Source organism: Hippopotamus amphibius, chromosome 3 (genome assembly GCF_030028045.1).
Source record: "Hippopotamus amphibius kiboko isolate mHipAmp2 chromosome 3, mHipAmp2.hap2, whole genome shotgun sequence".
Classification (NCBI taxonomy): domain Eukaryota; kingdom Metazoa; phylum Chordata; class Mammalia; order Artiodactyla; family Hippopotamidae; genus Hippopotamus; species Hippopotamus amphibius.
In genome coordinates, this window is record NC_080188.1 from 6,878,155 (window position 1) to 6,897,003 (window position 18,849).

Below are 18,849 nucleotides of genomic sequence, written 5' to 3' on the forward strand. Positions count from 1 at the left end.
TGTTGAATTTGTAGATCAATTTGTGGATTATATTCACCTTACTAGTAAGTGTTATGGTTCATGAGTATGAGATGTCTTTCCATTTATTTAGATATTCTTTAATTTCTTTAAACAGTATTTTGTAATTTTCAGTGTGCAGGACTTCACTTCTTTTGTTAAGTTTGTTCCTAAACATTTTTTGTTGCTATTGTAAATTAAACTGTTTTTTTAAATTTTATTTTGTATTGTTCATTGCTACTGCCCTGTTTACTTGGTTTTTTTTTTAAATTGCAACTGAATAACACAGGGAGATCACCTTGATGATTGGTGATGACCTAGAGGGTGGGAGGGAGGCTCAAGAGGGAGGGAATATGTATAAATACAGCTGATTCACTTTGTTGTACAGCAGTGGAAACTAGCAAAACAGTGTAAAGCAGTTATACTCCAATAAAGATCTGGGAAAAAATTGCAATAAAATACACATAGTAAATATAAAATTTACCATGTTAACCAGGTTTTAACTGTGTAGTTCAGTAGTGTTGGGTAAGTGAAGTACATTCATGTCGTTGAGCACCATTCTCCGGAATTCTTTGCATCTTACCTAATTTTCTTTTAATTTGAAAGATTTATATGGCCCTTTAGCTTGTTTGCCTTAAATGCTGTGCCTTGTAGTGTTACCTTTCTTGAGCCTGTAGTTGAAATCCCCTGGTCAGAGTAGGAAGTAGGGGATGTGGATAAAGTTGTTTTATAACCTATGGAATACATGGATGCTTTTTTTCTTTCTATGTCTATAAACCTGTTTGTGTGTGTTGAAGACAAAAGCTGAAGGTGTAGTACTGTGGTATCCTAGCTTAACTTCTTTGATAGCTACTCTGTTTCTGAGTTGGTTCTGTAAAAGATCAAAATTGGTTGCTAAGATAGAGATGGTTTATTGACATATGTTAGTAGCCAGAATGAACTCAGCCTGTTGCCTGTATTTACACTCTGATGGAGTGTGGGGTTGGTTCAGATTTCTCACAAGGACCACAGTTAAATCAGGGAAACATTCCTTTGTGGTATAAAGTGGTAGTGAATATTTCCTTCTGGCACTTTGACTTTGGCTTGTAGTTGCCCTACATAAGGTCTGTGCAAGGCTGCAGAGAACTGCCTCAACTCCAGTGCTCTATGTAGATGTGTGGCAAATGTCCTTTTCTGGGGGTCTAAGATATGAAGTTAACATTTGCTAAGATGGATTTCTATATGCTCTAATTTTAGCATGAAAGATAAGAAACTCTGTTTGGCAAACTATCATCCAAATAAAGTTGTGTCAAAAAAATGAATTTCTTAGGCTCATTTCATGAACTAATTTTATTCAGCTCTTGATTACATTTCCTGTGTGTAGAACATGTTTCATACTTGGTAACTGACTCTTATTTAAAGAGAATGAATGACCAAATTAAATGAATGTCCTTTTGAGCAGTTTTCAAGTGCATGCATTTCTGATTGCTTTTGTTTGCCTTATTCAATGGAGAGAATAATTCTTTGTGGCCACTTTCATTTTAAGAACGTAATGTTGAGTGATTTTTTTATAATTTAAGATATGAATAATTTTGCTTCCTTGCTGTGTTTGATGGAAACTTAGATCTGAAATCTTGACTTTTTTCTCTCTGGCTCTGCCCACTGCTGCCCAGAACATTTTGGGCAGGTGTGCTATGCTGAATTTTATGTAAATAATTTTTTTTTCATTTAAAAAAAAAGACTATTGCGTCATGAAGCAATGAAAATAAATGGAGGGGGCAGAAATATATTTAAAAAGGAATCGTATTTTCCTTTGCTCACACAGAGCAATGCATGAGAGAACACCCTCAAATGATGGTTGATCCACAACTGTAAAAGTATTAATGTATATGTATAAATTAAATAACTGATATAGCTGTATTATCAGCTATTTGGGATTTAGTTAAAGAGGAAGACATTTGTTTATTAATGGTAATTTACATTGTCCCACAGTTTTTTTTGAATGTTCCTTAAGTTACATAGTTTAATAGTTTAAATATTTTTCATTTATCCAAACCTTCTGTTTATTTCTTCAGGGCAAATTTGTTTTTTGAAATCAGCAGATGTACTAACAGTATCTTAAATGATGTTAAGGGATATTGTAGTGAGAATGGCTAACAGCTGTTCTTCCATCTCCACAGAACAACAAGAAACAGATTTAGATTATAGGAGGAGAAATTTTGATTGGGCATAAACACAATTCCCTAATATTAGAGACACTGAAACATATATCTTCATAGCTGGTATTTATTAAAATAATGATACCTGACATTTCAGTATATGCTTTGTAGCTGGCATTGTATTAAGTACTTTACATACCTTATTTATTCTTACCAAATCCTATGAGGTATTATAGAAACTGTTTCCCATTTTGTGAATGAAGAAACTGGGGCTCACATAGGTTAAACAACTTACTAAGATTACACAGTTAATAAGTGAGAGACCCAGAGTTTGAAACCAGACCACCTGACTGTATGTAGAGCTGTACCCTTAGCCACAGTGTAATAGGAAGAGGATAAACTAGGCTTGTCCATTGTATTCAATACTCAGCATGGTTATAGACAGTGATGAATGATCAGTTATAGACAGTAATGAATAACTGCGAGTAGAAGTAGAAGCAAAGAAGTGCCGCTGTTTGGTTAAAGAAGTTGTGTAGTAAAGATATGTCCCTGACTTTTTTTTCAGTCTTTCCACTAGGTTATGAATTCTATAGAAGGACGGTGTGGTTCATATGTGAATTGTTTATGACAAAACTGTAGAAGTTCAAAATCCTATTGAGATAAAAGAGGTTTCTATATTATACAAAAAAAAAATCAGAAATCAGCAAGGAAGACATTAAGGCCCATAGACATAAATGAGGAAAACAGAGATAGGCAGTACAAATAAAATTTAGGAATAAGGAAAACCCAATCTTGTAAGAAATCAAATAAATGCAAATTTAAGCCATAATGTGGTATGAATTTTGCCTAGTAAATTAGCAAAAATTTATAAAATGTTAATACCCAAAGCTGGTAGTCTCATTCATTACTGATTACATTTTAAAGTACTATGTTAGAAGAATAAAATGATTCAATCAGTAAAGAAATATCCTCTTTCCTGACACTAATTCAGTAAATATGAAATGTACATACTTCTTTTTCTTACATATTGAGAAGCATATATTATTAAGCTAATTTGCAATAGACAAGAAAAACTGTATTGAATACCTTTTTTTGTTAACCACAGAAGAAAATAATTGGCAGCTGTTGAGGAGAAATGTTGATTCAGTATTTTCCTTAAAATTATTAACTATGAGAGATGTATTTTAATTGCCAGTCCATCTCGAGCTTAAGTTGCATAATAATCTATCAGGAACATGATTATATATAATCTTCTGGTCCACAGAAGATTTTTATATATGAGTGTTTTTTATATATGAGTGTTCTGTAGTTTTGCCACTGGTTTATTCAACTTGGGACCGTAATTTAAGTTTGTTATTCATCCACTATTGCTGACTTCTTGAGATTTTGGGAAAGTATTCTTTACTTCAGAAAACTGAAGGATGATGAAATTGACTTTATTAAATGTGTGATTTCATAGTTTTAAAATTTAGCTCACATTTATTTGCTGTATAACTATGACCAGACAAGTAACTACAGTAATAAACAAATTGTTTTACAGGTATTCACAGTTTTATATGGAAGATAGTTTTTGCCATTATAACATGTTTAACCATCACTTCTTTGATGGAAAGGTAAGAATTATGACCATTATTTCTTTCTTCTTTTATTGTATTTTTTTCATTATTCTTCTAGGGACCTGCAAGAGCTAATGGTGGCTGTCCCACCATTTGCTGGTATTCATTTTTGTTCATGCGCTGAGTGCATATTGAGCGTCTAGAGGTGATCACGTTCTTTGTCTTTTATGACTTTTCATGGCTTCTTGGGTGAAGAGCTCCTTTCTCACCAAGACCCGCGTAGCTTTGTGTGATCTGGCCCCTGCCACTCTGTAGCCTGTCCTCTCCCTATTGCTGCTTTGCTGTTTGTGTTCAGGACACAGGACCTTCATCGCACACTGGCCTTTCCACCACAGGGGCTGTTGTTCATGCTGTTCCTTCCGTCTTTTGCTCTCTCTTTGCCTTGTTAACTTCACCTCATCCTTCAGAACCCTGTTCCAAGTTACTTTTTCCAGCCTCCCCAACCCTCAGACAGGGTCAAGTTCTCCTTTGTAGATTTATGATATTGTAATTAAATAATTCTGTGGTTAGTTGTTTGGTGTCTGCCTCCCTGATAAATTTCATGACCCAGTTAAGGGAATGTACAGTTTTACTAAACTAATCCTTAAAAAATAGACAGAGTCGAGAGTTAACCCCAGTCTATGAACTCTGGGTGATGATGATGTGTCAGTTTAGGTTCATCACTTTTAACAAATGTCCCAATCTGGTGGGTGCTGTTGACAGTGGGTGAGGTTATCCGTGTGTGGGGCAGAGGGTATCTGGGATATCTCGGTGCCTTCCTTTCAATTTTTGTGTAAACATAAATCTACTCTTAAAATAAAAAAACCTTTAAAAAAAAGGAGAGTGGCTTAAAAAAACTTCTTTCAGTATGATATTAATAACATCATTGTGAATAAACAATGTAGCAGAGCTGATATTTCTACTCCTAATTTGAGCTCTTTGTTCTTCCCATTACAAAATAAAATCTATAACCAACCAAGTAATCACACATGAAAGGAGGTTGGCCAAAAATGTTTGAAATTATCACGACTCCTTGAAGCATACCCATACATATATGTGTATATATCAGTTTTTTAAAGAATTGTGAGCCATGTTTAAGTATATATTGTGCTTTAAGCTATTAGCTAATGATAGAATGAAAGCCAAGCAACACTAAACACTGAGCATTCAGGAAATGAAAATAGATTCTAAGTTGTCGGTTGGGACTGAAAAATGAGACCCCTGGTTTAGTAAGGATAGTCAGCGATGTGCTCCTTCCATCAGAATCCACTAGCATTGGGATACATACTTTTCAGCAGTGAAAGCTATGAAAACCAAGTATTGAAGTAAATAGCAGTTAGAATTAGATTTCACTGTTTCCCAAAGGATTTATGTGGTTGATAGTCACTGGAATTTGAGAACCGATTAGGTGAGCATGGAGGAGAATGAGGAACTGAAAGATCACTTAACAATTGATGAAGAGCTTCTCACCTGGGAAAGTGACAGTGGGGAAGAGAGAGGAGAGAAGTGCATTCTGAAGGCATTTCACAGATGGAAACCAGAAGACTTGGTGTAATTACTATGTGTACACCTGAAAATAATATAATGTGATATGTCAATTATACCTCAATTTGAGAAAAAAAAGACTTGGTGATAAGTGTGCCGGGTGAGAAGTCAAAGATGACATGGGGCCGTGACCTGGATTCATCTTTCATTCCTCAAAACAGAGAGTAGGGAAGTCTGGAAGTGATGTTTGGAAATGTTGAGTCTGTGGGTCCGGCAGAACATCGACGTGCAAGTGTCCAGTGTGGTCTCTTGAAACTGTGGGGCCTTGAGCTCGGGGGGCTGTCCGCGCTGGTGACACAGATGAGGAAGGAACTGAGCTTATATTACTGCTTGATGCTGCAGTCATGGGTCAGGTATTTGTTTATTTGTTTTTAATACCAGACCATGATTTTGCTTTTTATTTTGAACAATAAAGACAAGAGTAAGATTACATTTAAATACCTAATAGTTGGCTAGCAATTTCATTTATGTTAAGAAAGTAACACGTAAGTAGCCTCTAGGAAATTCTATGTAAGTTTGAGAGTTTATAGAATTACCTTACAAATTTCTAGAATAATGGTTGGAATAAGCTGCCAAGACTGAGCTCCACTTTCTCTTTCCCAGAAGAAAACCGTCATCCAGCTCAGGCTCTCCTTTCTCTGTATTTTAGGAGCGGCCTCTAAATAGCACTGCAACTGTAGAGAATGATCGACAGAAACTATTGTTTAATGATTTTACTATCTGCCCCTTTTCTACCTACTTACACAGTCCAGGTTTTCAGTAGAGATTACCATCTACTAATCAATCACCAAAGTATTTACGTGTCTGCTAGGTGCCTGTCTGTGAAGGCATGTAAGCCTTTGAGATACCATGTGCCTTTGAGGATCTAAGCCTCTGCCACTGCACAGAAGCTCTTCACAGTTCACTGCATTAAAAAAGCAGGAGTTTTCTACACAGGATTTTTTCATAGCAAATAATATAGTCCTTTGGGTAATAAAAAATGTCATGTGCCTTATTGGTAAAGGTGGTTAAAGTGTGTACAGAGGGTAGCTATTTAAGATGCTGAGCACTTTTTTAGTGATGACTGAGATGAAGAAAAGAGTTAAGTTGCTGTCAACCTTGGTGGCACAGGCAAGCGTCTGTTTCCCAAAAGTGGTCAACATTAGGACCCTCGGCAGCTCTGGACGGGACATCCCACCGTTGATTCTTACCTGGCAAGGTGTTCTTTAATGTTTTTTTTAAATTTGGTTAAGAGTTCAGGCCTTGTTCACTTACTTATTTCCTTTTTTTTCTACTTTTAACTCTAAGGAATTTTAATTAATTTATTTTTAAAATTTTTATTAGAGTATAGTTGATTTACTCTAAGGAATCTGAAGGTTTTTCAATAACTTCACCTGTACTGTTAGTCCTTGTTCGTGTAGGCCGGTTAAGGAGGTGCCAGGCAGCACTTGAAAAATGATTAACCTTCTTGACACCATCCTTCGCTGTAGGACTTCCAGGAGGAAGTTAATAAAGACTTTACCAGAGAAAAGGGATTTAGGATGTTGTGATTTTTTTCCTTTTCATTAGTTGGGTCCTCTAAGTTGATTTAGTGGTAGAACAATATATGTTTTATTATAAAGTACATGTAGGTTTATTAAAGTTTAAATGCCATTAAGCTTTCAAATCTTCTGCCATTTTGTATACTGTAAGCATTGATTTGCTTTTATAGGTGAGTACTTGAAAGCAACTGCAAAGTCAGTAGATTAGAGCTAATATTATAGGTCTGTCTCTTATTGACTTCTCCCAAAGCAAAAAGTGATAAATACCCTAGACAGTTTTTAATGTTAACTTTGCAATTATTAAAAATACTTCAATCAATTTGTTGGGAAAATGTGTTAATAGCATGGTTTCATGGGCTGGATAAGCTTTGTTTGTGAACTTTCATTTATTTACTTTGCATGTTCAAATATGCCTGTCATTTACCTGGCACTCAAAAACATGTGCATGTTTAACTGGTAACTTGTGGCTTTTATTAAACTGAACTTATGGTGGTGGACAAACCAGACAGGAAAAAATATGTCTTATTCGTCTTTGTGTCTCCAGTGTTTGGCACAGTCCCTGATTCTGTTTGTTGAATTGAATTTAGCATTTTAGATAGTCCTCATGGGTAATGAGTTTCTCTCTTTTAGGTTACTAAATTTAGTTTTTTAATGTAACCATTTGAAATGTGTAGTCCTCTGATAGTGATGGTGTTTGAATTTGCAATTTTAAAAACCACTTATCAAGGAACCCAAAGATAAAATCTTACAGGGGCTGAATGAGAGAGGCTTCAGGATGTCACTGAGGGACTCTGGGGTGGCAGGATGGGTGAAGTTCAGTACGAAGAGTGAGACTGAGCCTAATGCATTCTCCTCCCAATAGGATGAAGTGCCTCCCTCTAGTCCTAATTTAGAAATGAATTTCTGTTTGTCCCAGGCTGCCCTTGAAGTATGCAGAACGTTTTTACAGGAAGATAAAGGTGAAGGAGTCATTATGGTGACAGATCCTCCTTTTGGTGGCTTGGTTGAACCTCTGGCTGTTACATTCAAGAAGTTAATTGCTATGTGGAAAGAAGGTCAAAGTGAAGGTGTGTAATTTATTACTTACTGCAAAATAAACATGTATCTAGGTATTTACTTCCTGTCAAATATTAGCAGAGCTCAGTGAATCAGAGCACTGATAAAATGTACATCTTGCGTCCTCTTCTTTTTAAAAAATAGGCTTATTTGATAATAACTTTATCATCTTGATACACGTATTATTCTAATCATGTATTTTAAAAACAGCTCATAGATAAAGTATTTGTTTTTTGGTGGGCATAAGGAGACATTATGAAGAATAGCAGTGAAACTGTTGGCATTTATTCAGTAAATATTTCCTAAATGGCCACTGTGTTCCAGGTACTGTTAAGGTGCTGGGAATCGAATGGTGAACAAGACAGACACTTATCTTTGCCCTCACGGACCTTACATTTCAAAATCTCTTCCGAAAGCCTTGCCCAAAACTCTAGGAGGGCACCCAACCTCTGGGCCACAGTTCTAAACTGTGCCAAGCTTTGTGTGGGAAGATTGGCCATCCAGTAGCCTGAATGTGGTCATCAGTGACACTTGGATACCTAACCCTAGAACTGGGTTAATGAGTAGAGGATATTCAGCTTAAAATGGCTCAGGACTTCAGAGTATTTTATGTAATTATCTAATTAGTACGGTCACTTTTCAGTTTCCAGCCTGCATGTTGGTAAATACAGGTGTCAGGAATTTGTGACCACGCTTCTCCATTAACTGTGCTGGGTGAATAGTGTGCTTGGGGACAGGGTGCAGACGAACTCTGAAACACGACTCAGTGCTAGCTGTTCCACTTATTTTTGGTTCTGGAGTCTCCTTATCACAATGGATAAAGTCGTTGTTGGGGAAGCAATAAAAAGCTTTGTGAGCTTGCATACAGGTCTGCTGCTTATTAGCTGCATGAATTTTGACAGATTACTTAAATTTTGCAGGTTCAGTTTCCCCATCTGTAAAATGAGATTACTGTATTCATATCTAACTCCAGGGGTCATTGTAAGGAGGTAACATGCAGAAAGTACCTAGCATTGTGTTCAGTCTATATCAGGTGCTCTGTAAATAATAGTTGTGCCCCCTGTCTCTCATAGAAATTACTTTGGATAAAATTGTTCATAAGAATCTTCCATGACTCAGAAAAGACAGATTCACCCTGGAAACTGGCATAGTGAGTTATGGCAGAGCTAGGATTCAGACCTCGGGCCTTCTGCCTTCTGGTCCAGGATTCCTTCCACCGTATCACTATCACCTTTGTGCTTCAAAGTGATGCTCATTTATTTCCCACTTTTTTTGTAATATCTTTGCCTTTACCTAGACTACAGTGATATGCATGTAAAGAGAATTTTTACATACCCTGTGTAGCTGTGTTTAGATATAAAAGAATGTTTCCATTGACTTTTTGGAAAGGTCAAGTTGTAACTGGTACTGTGGTAAATCGTCTCTCCTTTTGTATGATTTAAATGTATTGAAGGATTACAGTTTCTCCCAATACCATATGTTTGTCAGTAATAGCTTTCTACTTTATTTTTTTCTTTAATATCAGTTTCTTATTTTCTTTTCTCTTTATTGTGATCCATTAGATAAAAGTCACAAAGAACTACCCATATTCTGGATTTTCCCCTATTTTTTTGAATCCCGGATTTGTCAGTTTTTCCCAAGCTTCTGCATGCTGGATTACCAGGTATAGTAAATATTCTGTGTTCTGGCATGGTTGGGGAGTGGATATTCTACTTAAATAAATATTCTGATAAGACTATCCTTCAGTTTTAGTAAATGCAAGCCTATAAGCTATATGAAACACTGAAACTGTATCATATGTAACTTAGTGCAGTGGTTCCTAAATGTCTGTAATCTTTAGGGTGTTTATTAAAAATACAGATTCTTAGGTACCAAAATAAACCTACTAAATCAAAATCAGAAGGTAAAGCCCTAAGAAAAAATATTTTGCCAGGCTTCGCAGGTGATTCTGAACTGCAGCCAGGTTTAGACCAAATGATCTAATCTTTCATCATCACCAGAAGATTGTGCAGCACCCCAGGGTCATCATCATGAACACGGGTTTTCTCTGTTCAGAGGTTGCAGAGAAGTAAGTCGCTTTTTCTGGTGGGTGGAACACCATGACACTTTACTTTGCTGCTCAGAGGTTGCCAGGAGCTCTCAGGAGGGGTGTGCCCAAGGTTGTGGCGTGTCAGAGAAGCAGGGATGCTGAGGTGTGGGTGTGCTGATTCCGGGCAGACTGACTAGACCCCCTCCTTTGCATCCCTGTCCTTCAACTTGTTCTGCTCCAGTGTCCACTCTCCTGGATTCATTTCCTTGGGTTCTGAGGTTAACCCTGTTGTTGCTATCACTATGTGTGGTCACCAGGTGGGCACTGCTTCCTCTTTTCTGTAATGACAGTTTTCTGTTTGATTTTTCTGAGCAATGGACTAGCCTGTGATTAAGGCTTTTCAGCCCCAGAACTGTAAATGTCTTCAGTCGTTGTTCCAAGGTAGCACTTGGTTCTTTTTTTTTCTAATTGAAGTGTAGTTGATTTACAGTATTGTGTGTTAGTTTCAGGTATACAGCATAGTGATTCAGTATTTTTGCAGATTATGTTCCATTATATGTTATTACAAGATAATGGGTATAATTCCCTGTAGCACTTGGTTCTAATCTTTCTAGTTTTGAAGATATACACTGTTATGAAAATTATTTAGAAATAATGAAAGAAACAGTGCTGTCAGAAATGAGGGGACAGATCCTACCTGTGATTCTACCCCAAATAGCAAATGTTATAATTTTGAAGTACAGTTGACTCTTGAACAACAGGAAGGTTAGGGGTGCAGTTGAAAATCGGTGTATAACTTATAATCAGCCCTCTGTCTGCAAGGTTTCTCCATATCTGCGGTGTCGCATCTGTGGATTCAACCAACTTTGGTTCAGTATTTACCATTGAAAAAAGGTCCACGTATAAGTGGACCTGTGCACTTCGAACCGTGTGTTCAAGGGTCAGCTGTGCTCACTTCCAGTCTTTTTTTAAAAAAAAGCACTTTTACGTATAATCATAGCAGATGAATTTTAATTCTGCTTTCTTCACAGTGCCTTATATAAGTGTATATTTTAAAATGTAGGTACGTAATCTTATGCTTTTAATAAGTAAATTATTTTATTAATAGGCTATGTTATCATTCTCTTCTTTTTGGACTTAGAGGTTGCTTCCACCTTTAAGGTGCTATAAATAACACTGTCATAAACATCTTTTATTCATATAATTTTTCCATATTTTATGTAACTCCCTTAAAATAAATTTCCAAAACTAAAATAGAATTACAGAAGTTATCAAATTTAATGGACTTTTTTATGGCTCTTGAACCATATTAACAAGTTCCTTTCCAAAAGTGTGTGGCACAAGTCATTTTAACCTTGACTTCTTGAGCTCTGCTTTAGGCAAAACCATACCATATAGCTTCTCAAAGCTGGTTTATTTTCCTTTTTAGGGCATCCAGTTTTCTGTTTCTTATCTGAAGGATGCTTCTAATGTGGACATTTGCAGTGCAGAGATATCTGCCGTATCCTAAAGATGTTAGCTAAGTAAACTATTTTTCTGGTTTCTAGGAGCACTGCTGCCTTTGACAGTGAATAATCATCCTGTACAATCTTTGGCATATAGTAGGTACCCTGTACATGTTGAGTGAATAATTGAATGAACATGAACTTTTTTTTTAAACTTACAGCACTTGTTTTATTTATTTATTTATTTATTTATTTATTTATTTATTTATTGGCTGTGTTGGGTCTGTTGCTGTGCACAGGCTTTCTCTAGTTGTGGCGAGCGGGGGCTACTCTTCGTTGAGGTGTGCAGGCTTCTCATCGCGTTGGCTTCTCTTGTTGTGGACCACGGGCTCTAGGCACACGGGCTTCAGTAGTTGCAGCACATGGGCTCAATAGTTGTGGCTCGCAGGCTCTAGAGCACAGGCTCAGTAGTTGTGGCACATGGGCTTAGTTGTTCCGTGGCATGTGGGATCTTCCTGGACCAGGGCTCAAACCTGTGTCCCCTACATTGGCAGGCAGATTCTTAACCACTGGGCCACCAGGGAAGCCCAAGAGCATGAACTTTCAACCCTATTGAAAAGGAACTAGGTTTTAATGCTGGTTCTGTCACTTACTAGCTAGGCCTATGCATTTTATCTAACTCTCTGAAACTCCTCTTACCTGTTAAATGAGCATACTAATAATGTATCTGCCTCATAAGGCTTTAAGAATATTTTGAGATAATACATTGAAAGGCTTATTAGCCTTGTCCCTGACACACAGCAAATACAGAACAAAAATTATTGCTCTCAACATTGTCATAACCATCACTATATTGTCATCATTCAGATGGTCCCAAGGTGGGGGTAAAACTTTTCTTCAATTTTAATGTCACAAAACACATCATTAAAATTGCAAAACACATCGTTCTTCAGAAGACTGTTTCATTCACATTTAGAGATGCGTTTTCACTGTGGGTGAGAGTTTGAAATGGTGAGGAGGCAAAAGGCAGGTCCAGAATAAAGCAAGATGAGCGTGATTAATGTGAGTAACCAGTGATCATTTGCTTTAGACAGCCTGTGTTCCCAGGAAAGAACTTTTGGAAATATTGTAGTTTTAGTTTTGCAAACTAGTTCCAAGGTCCAGGTTTACTGAAAATAATTATATGACTCAGTGCATTGGTGAAAAGGTTCTAATTAGGCCATGCGTATTAGGGTGAAAAGCAGTCTTTTCAGTAAAGAGAAAGCCAACTCTTTAGAAAAAGAGTTAGAATAAGACCTATAAAACAGAACAAATCTTCATTTTTCATGATTCCTGCTAGAGATGAGAACACTACTGCCCATTACACGCTCAGTGGGAAAAACTGGTTTTGCCAGCTCTCCTAGGGTGTATGTAAACCTTGTTTGTTGTACCTCCCCTTTGATGATTTTTCCACTGTTGTTGTTGTTTTTTTTTTTTGAAACATTCTCTGGACTTATTATCCTTTCTGAGCCTTTTGCATTCTTTCTTTTCTTTTGTTACTTTAACCTCATTTTGTGGTAAATTTTTTTCCTTTTATGTTAGCTGCCTTCATCAAATGAAAAATTTGAAAGTTTCCTCTCCCCCTCTGCCGATCTTTTCCCACAGACCTTGATTAGGCCTTCTTTCTGACTTTGCCTGAGATGATTATAAGCCCCCAAGGCACAATGCATGAAAAAAGCAAAATCACTAAATCTCTTTTTTGGAGATACTTTTTAGGAAAGAGGAAGGTGGAAATGCTGCAGATCTTCATAAAATATAAATCATGTAGACCCTTCAGTGATAAAGCACTTGAGTGCAGAATAAAATAGTTATCAAAGACCTAGAAAACCAAGAGTTTTATTAAGGGCAGATTAGAAAGAAAGGATTTGGTAATGAAAAGAAATTCTGATTTAGAGTCAGAAGAAGTTCGAGTCCTAGCACTGCCTTTTAGAAGCTGTTTAATCTTAAGGGAAGTCACTTTATCTTTCCAACTCTTTGTTTCCTTACCTATAAAATAAAATGATTGAACCAGAAGAGGGATGGCAGATAAGTTTTACTTTTAGACTTAAGCTTGATAAATTAGTAGTGACTTTCTGGAGAATTTGTTGAGAATTCCAGGCTCAGTGGCAGAGAGTAGCGTGATTGATTAGTGATGTCTGCCACAGGGTCAGGGTCAGGGTCAGGGAGTGGTGGCATTCAGGTCCTGTGTTTACCATACCTGAACTAGATCATCTCACTTCCCTTCCACTTTGAACATGCTATGATCTCTTGTTTCTACTTAATCTGGGGCATTTGTCTGGATTGTTAAAAGTAGAGACCTTTGGACTTTCCTGGTGGTGCAGTGATTAAGAGTCCGCCTGCCAATGCAGGGACATGGGTTCAATCCCTGGTCCAGGAGGATCCCACATGCCATGGTGCAGCTAGGCCTGTGTGCCACAGCTGCTGAGCCTGAGTGCCACAACTAATGAAGCCCACACGCCTAGAGCCCATGTTCCGCGACAAGAGAAGCCACTGCAGTGAGAAGCCTGTGCACTGCAATGAAGTGTAGCCCCCGCTCGCCACAACTAGAGAAAGGGCATGCACAGCAGGAAGACCCAAGACGGCTAATAAATAAACTAATTACAAAAGTAAAAGTAGAGACCTTTGCTTTTTTTTTAAGCTGTCTTTTAAAAAATCATCTTGTTTAGAAAACTGTGTGGGTTTTTTGTTTTTTTTTTAATTATTTATTTATTGGGTACATTGGGTCTTTGTTGCTGCACACGGGCTTTCTCTAGTTGCAGAAAGCAGAGGCTACTCTTCGTTGTGGTGTGAAACTTCTTATTGTGGTGGCTTCTCCTGTTGAGCACAGGCTCTAGGCATATGGGCTTCAGTAGTTACGGCACATGGGCTCAATAGTTGTGGCTCACGGGCTCTAGAGCACAGGCTCAGTAGTTGTGGCTCATGGGCTTAGTTGCTCCGAGGCATATGGGATCTTCCCGGCTCAATGGGATCTTCCCGGCTCAGGGATCGAACCTGTGTCCCCTGCATTGGCAGGCAGATTCTTAACTAGGGAAGCCCAAACTGTGTATTTTTTGAGGCTGGTTTCATGTTCAGAAATGAAGATGTTTTGACAGGAATTTCTGAGAAATGATTGTAAATTATAAAGTGACAAGTGAAATTCTATAAACACAAAACATTTAATGGATTTGAAGTGTTGAGGAATAACACGTATATGTATGTGTATGTCTGTGTATATATACATATGATATTTAAAATAAGAGGTTACGTGGAATATGGTGTGACCAAAAAACCTTATTGCTATGGTAGAGGTTGATTGATGGAACTGAAGAGTTCACTTGGGATCTTTTGAATATACTGAAATTAAACAGAACACACTTTAGGGAATTATGAAAATACAAGTAGGTACTCTGTTTTATTTAAGCTTTGTTTCCTGGCATGATACCTGGAGCATAGTAGGTGCAGAATAAATGTTTGTCGACTTGAATGCTTTGGTTTCCATATAACTAGTTTCAGTCTCGTGTTGCAAAAGCAATTTGCGTATAGATAAAATTAAAAGTTAGGAATTGCAGAGATTTTGTGCTTTCCCTCATTTCTATACAGTACTTCATCACATTAATCAGTTCCATGGGAGAAATTTTCTATTTGAAAATGCCTCTCATCATCATTGTGAGTGAAATGTCAGGGATAATGATGGGAAAATGGTGTATCAGCTCTACCACTAGTGATATGCAATTTGCAAAATTGTGTTTGCTTTACAGCACTTCCATAGGAGGTTTATTTGTGTGGATGAAGCTATGAAATATGGATGTATGTTAGAGGTACATTAATTTACCCTAGCAGCATGCATTTTACATACCATATGTTTATAGTTAATTAGCACAACAAACCCACATTTAAAAATAATAATAATCTCAATTAGGTTATGCAAAATCAAGTAATCAACCACCTTCCTGACACACACATTCTCTGACTCCTTGGGTAACCATAAAGAAATTGTTCTTTTTTTTCCCTCTCTTCCATCTGCTATCTATTATATTGCATGGAATATTCCATTTACTAAAAATCTAAGATACACTTTTTCCAGCGTTTGAAAATCTTCATAAGATTCTCTTGGGAAGAATGTTTTTTCTTATGACACTCATAAATGTTCAAAATATCTTTGTTGAATTTAATAAGGTGCCATATATTTACTGAGTACGTAGAGAAGGTGCATTAGTGAAAAATTATGAATTTAAGTCATTTTAAAAGAAAACTACTTAAGGTACTATTTTAAGGTGATTTTGAAGTAAAATCTACTTTTGTATCTTAGCCTGTAATAGGTAACATATTCATAGAATTTTAAAGTTGGAAAGAAGCATAGGTTTAACATAGGCTAACTTCCCAGTGTGATAATCCTCTCCACTAAATTCATGACAAGCAATCATCTAGCTTCACTTGAATGCTTTCAGTGAGCAAAGTCCTACAGCCTTACAAGGCAACTCAATTTAGTTAATAGCTCTAATCGTTAGAAAATTTTCTCAAATGGAGATAAAATATGCTCCCTATTAACTTCTAACCATTGGTCCTACTTCTGTTTTCCGAAGCTATAAAGGATAAGTCTGATTTCTATTCCACTTGACACACCTTCAGTTATAAAATAGCTATCAAATCCTCCCAGTCTTCTGAATAAACGCCCCCAATCTGTTAAACTATAAGTCCTATTTACTCCCATTACTTTCAACAGAAATGAACTGGCTTTATTAATGTCCCTCTTAAAGTGTAGCCCGACTGAATGCAGGGCTTCACATGTGATCTAACCTCCTCTCCTTTCCTTGTTACAATATTACAGTTCTGTGTAGGCCAGCTGTGAGCCTGCACCAGCTCTTACACCTTTGTGCTAGGCTGTGGACTCACCACGCTGCACTGTGAGTGCTCACGTGCAGAACCCCTTAGGGCTTTTTTTTTCCCCCTACTGTCTCTCATTTAGCTGGGTCTCCTCATCCTGTACATACTTTTTTCCCACTGCTGAAGCTTGTTAATCAGTCTTTCTAAATTTATTCACCAGTTAATCTAACAGGCATTGGCATGGCCATGGAGAGAGCTTAGGAATCTCCCATTAAAGGCCTCTCTTTCCATTGTCATCGATTCCTTACATTTTTGTAATTCTCTCATTAAATAGCTACCTTGCAAGTCAGTTCTTTTGTAAATTCTTAAGTGGAACCTTGTTTAGAATCTAAACAATTTGTTACAACTTATTTGAAAGTTGGGATCTACCTGTATTAACCTTATAAAAATCCATGATATTCTTGTGGGTGATCTAAAGCCGTGGTTCTCAAACTTCCGTGTGCCAGGAAGGCTTGTTAAAAATAACAGATTGCTGGGCCCCACTTTGCTGGGCCCCACTCCTGGAGCTTCTGTGTTACTAGGTCCTCCGTGGGGCAAGAATTTGCATTTCTAACAAGAGCCCAGGTGATGCTGATGTTGCTGATGCAGGCCCCACACTTTGAGAATTGCTGATCTGAAGATAGATGGGCTTCGTGGCCAGGTGGATTCATGGCAGGTTTAAAACCAAGTTGACAATATTTATGGATAACAGGGTGGAGGAGGAGACAGGGGCAAGAAGCCAATAGAAATCATGCTTGTTGACTTCCGTTTACTTTCCAGATAATTTACAGAAATCGAGAGTCGAGTTAGGGATCTTGAGGAGAGAGGTAAACGTTTGAGATAGTCACTGTGGGGAGAACAGCTATAATTACAGACTTCCCTCTTCGTCTCCATCCTTCTGTCTGTCTCTACCAGACGCCGGGTGCTGAATTCAGTATTTCACATACATTGTCTCATTTAACTTTCATAGCAACTCGAAGGTAAGTGTCAGTAACCTCCTTTTCTAGATGAAAATGATGCATACTTGCCTGAGGTCCCATAACAAGTGAGTGGCAGAGCCACTGCCTGGCCCCCAAACCTGACTCTGTCAGAGAGTGATGGTGGAGGGCCAAACCAAGGCTGCACTGAGCCTCGGGGAGCTGAAAACTGACATGCAGTGAATTTCACAGGCAAACAATGAAAAGCCCTATACAAGCCGGCACAAATCATCAAAGGTGGAATGTTTTAATACCCAAAGTCTTAATTATATAAAAGCCTTTCTTGCAAAGTCTGTTGCATTGGATAAAAGATTAGAGTTGTTTTTTTAATCCTAGATAACATGAATGTGTCATAACAAATTTTACCTTTTTTATGATGAACTTCTCATAGAGGCCTCTCTGAGACTTGATTCATAAGTAAACTCTTGCTTTTAACAACTTCTTATTAAATACTCTGATTTAATTTGTATCTTGGCATCAGTTTATTCATTTATTGGTTAAAGAATCTTAACGAATGTTGACTCATTTGAGAAGTTTTTCTTTTATAATTTTTTTTTAACTTTCTAGGTAGATTATGATAATCATGCACTTTATAAACATGGAAAGACAGGACGGAAACAGTCTCCTGTGCGTATTTTCACCAATATCCCACCTAACAAAATAATCCTTCCCATTGAAGAAGGATACAGGTAAGATCACAGAGAGACCTTGAAATACACGAGTCACTGAAAATAAAGTTCCATATGTCTAACATCAAAATGCCTTTTGTAGTTCTTTTATTACTTTTAAATTTGGCCTATAATGTTATATTGAATTTAATTTGAATTACACTGAATTTTTGTAAGGAATGCCTTGTGACCTTTTATCTGCCTTGTGAATATCAGTAAGTATACACAGCTGATTTCTTCAGGTCTTTCTTTTCTCCTTAGATTTTGCCCTCTGTGTCAACGATATGTTTCCCTAGAGAATCAGCACTGTGAACACTGTAATTCTTGCACATCTAAGGTATGGTTTTCTTTAGAATGTGTTTTTACTCAAATATATTGGTTTTATTTTAGTTCACTAGTTTCATTACATTTGTTTAATATTATGTTGTTGATATAATTTGTATTAATTATCATTTATTATGCTTTAATACAGTATTTTTTCTCTAATTATAAAGTACAACAGGCTTTTAGAAACACGTAGTTGCCTTCATCATCATTAACAGTTATTTGAGTTATTTTTATATGATGTTGTATGACTGCTAAAATTATTAGTGTTTCAAGTTAGGCACTAAATGAGGGCAGCATTTTGCTGAGGGCAAAGTTAAGATGTTTTAAATAAGGCATTGAACTATTAGATACCATCACGGTTCTGATGAAGTGATAGTTAATAACATGTGCTGTGTACATTTTTTGTGCCAGGCCCTGTCTTGAGAGCTGTGCGTGGACTAACTCATTTACTCCTCACACAGCACTGGTAGGCAGGGCTTTTTACAGATGAGGAAGGGCTACAGGGGACATACCTCCTACTTATTTTTTTAGGAAGGTGGGATCTCCCTTAGGTTACTCTGTTAACTAAATCCAGTCAGAAAGAACATATGAAGTTTAGTTGGTTGATAAGCCCATATTATTCTCCAAAGGAAAGACTATATAACTATTGGAAAGTACATTTTTTATAACTT

The 18,849-nt window shown here is 37.1% G+C and overlaps 1 protein-coding gene across 3 annotated transcripts in view; it reads left to right on the forward strand.

Annotated features, from left to right (window-relative positions):
- Positions 1 to 18,849, forward strand: part of ZCCHC4 (zinc finger CCHC-type containing 4) — a 46,612-nt gene that overhangs the window by 22,813 nt on the left and 4,950 nt on the right. For 2 of the 3 annotated variants that reach the window (XM_057728240.1, XM_057728239.1), the window contains exons 6-10: positions 3,676 to 3,748; positions 7,712 to 7,862; positions 9,414 to 9,514; positions 17,751 to 17,872; positions 18,113 to 18,188. In XM_057728240.1, coding sequence (XP_057584223.1) covers positions 3,676 to 3,748; positions 7,712 to 7,862; positions 9,414 to 9,514; positions 17,751 to 17,872; positions 18,113 to 18,188 — 523 coding nt within the window. Of the gene's footprint in view, positions 1 to 3,675; positions 3,749 to 7,711; positions 7,863 to 9,413; positions 9,515 to 9,784; positions 13,853 to 17,750; positions 17,873 to 18,112; positions 18,189 to 18,849 lie in introns of those variants that run through there. The other variant, XM_057728241.1, reaches the window with a different exon arrangement.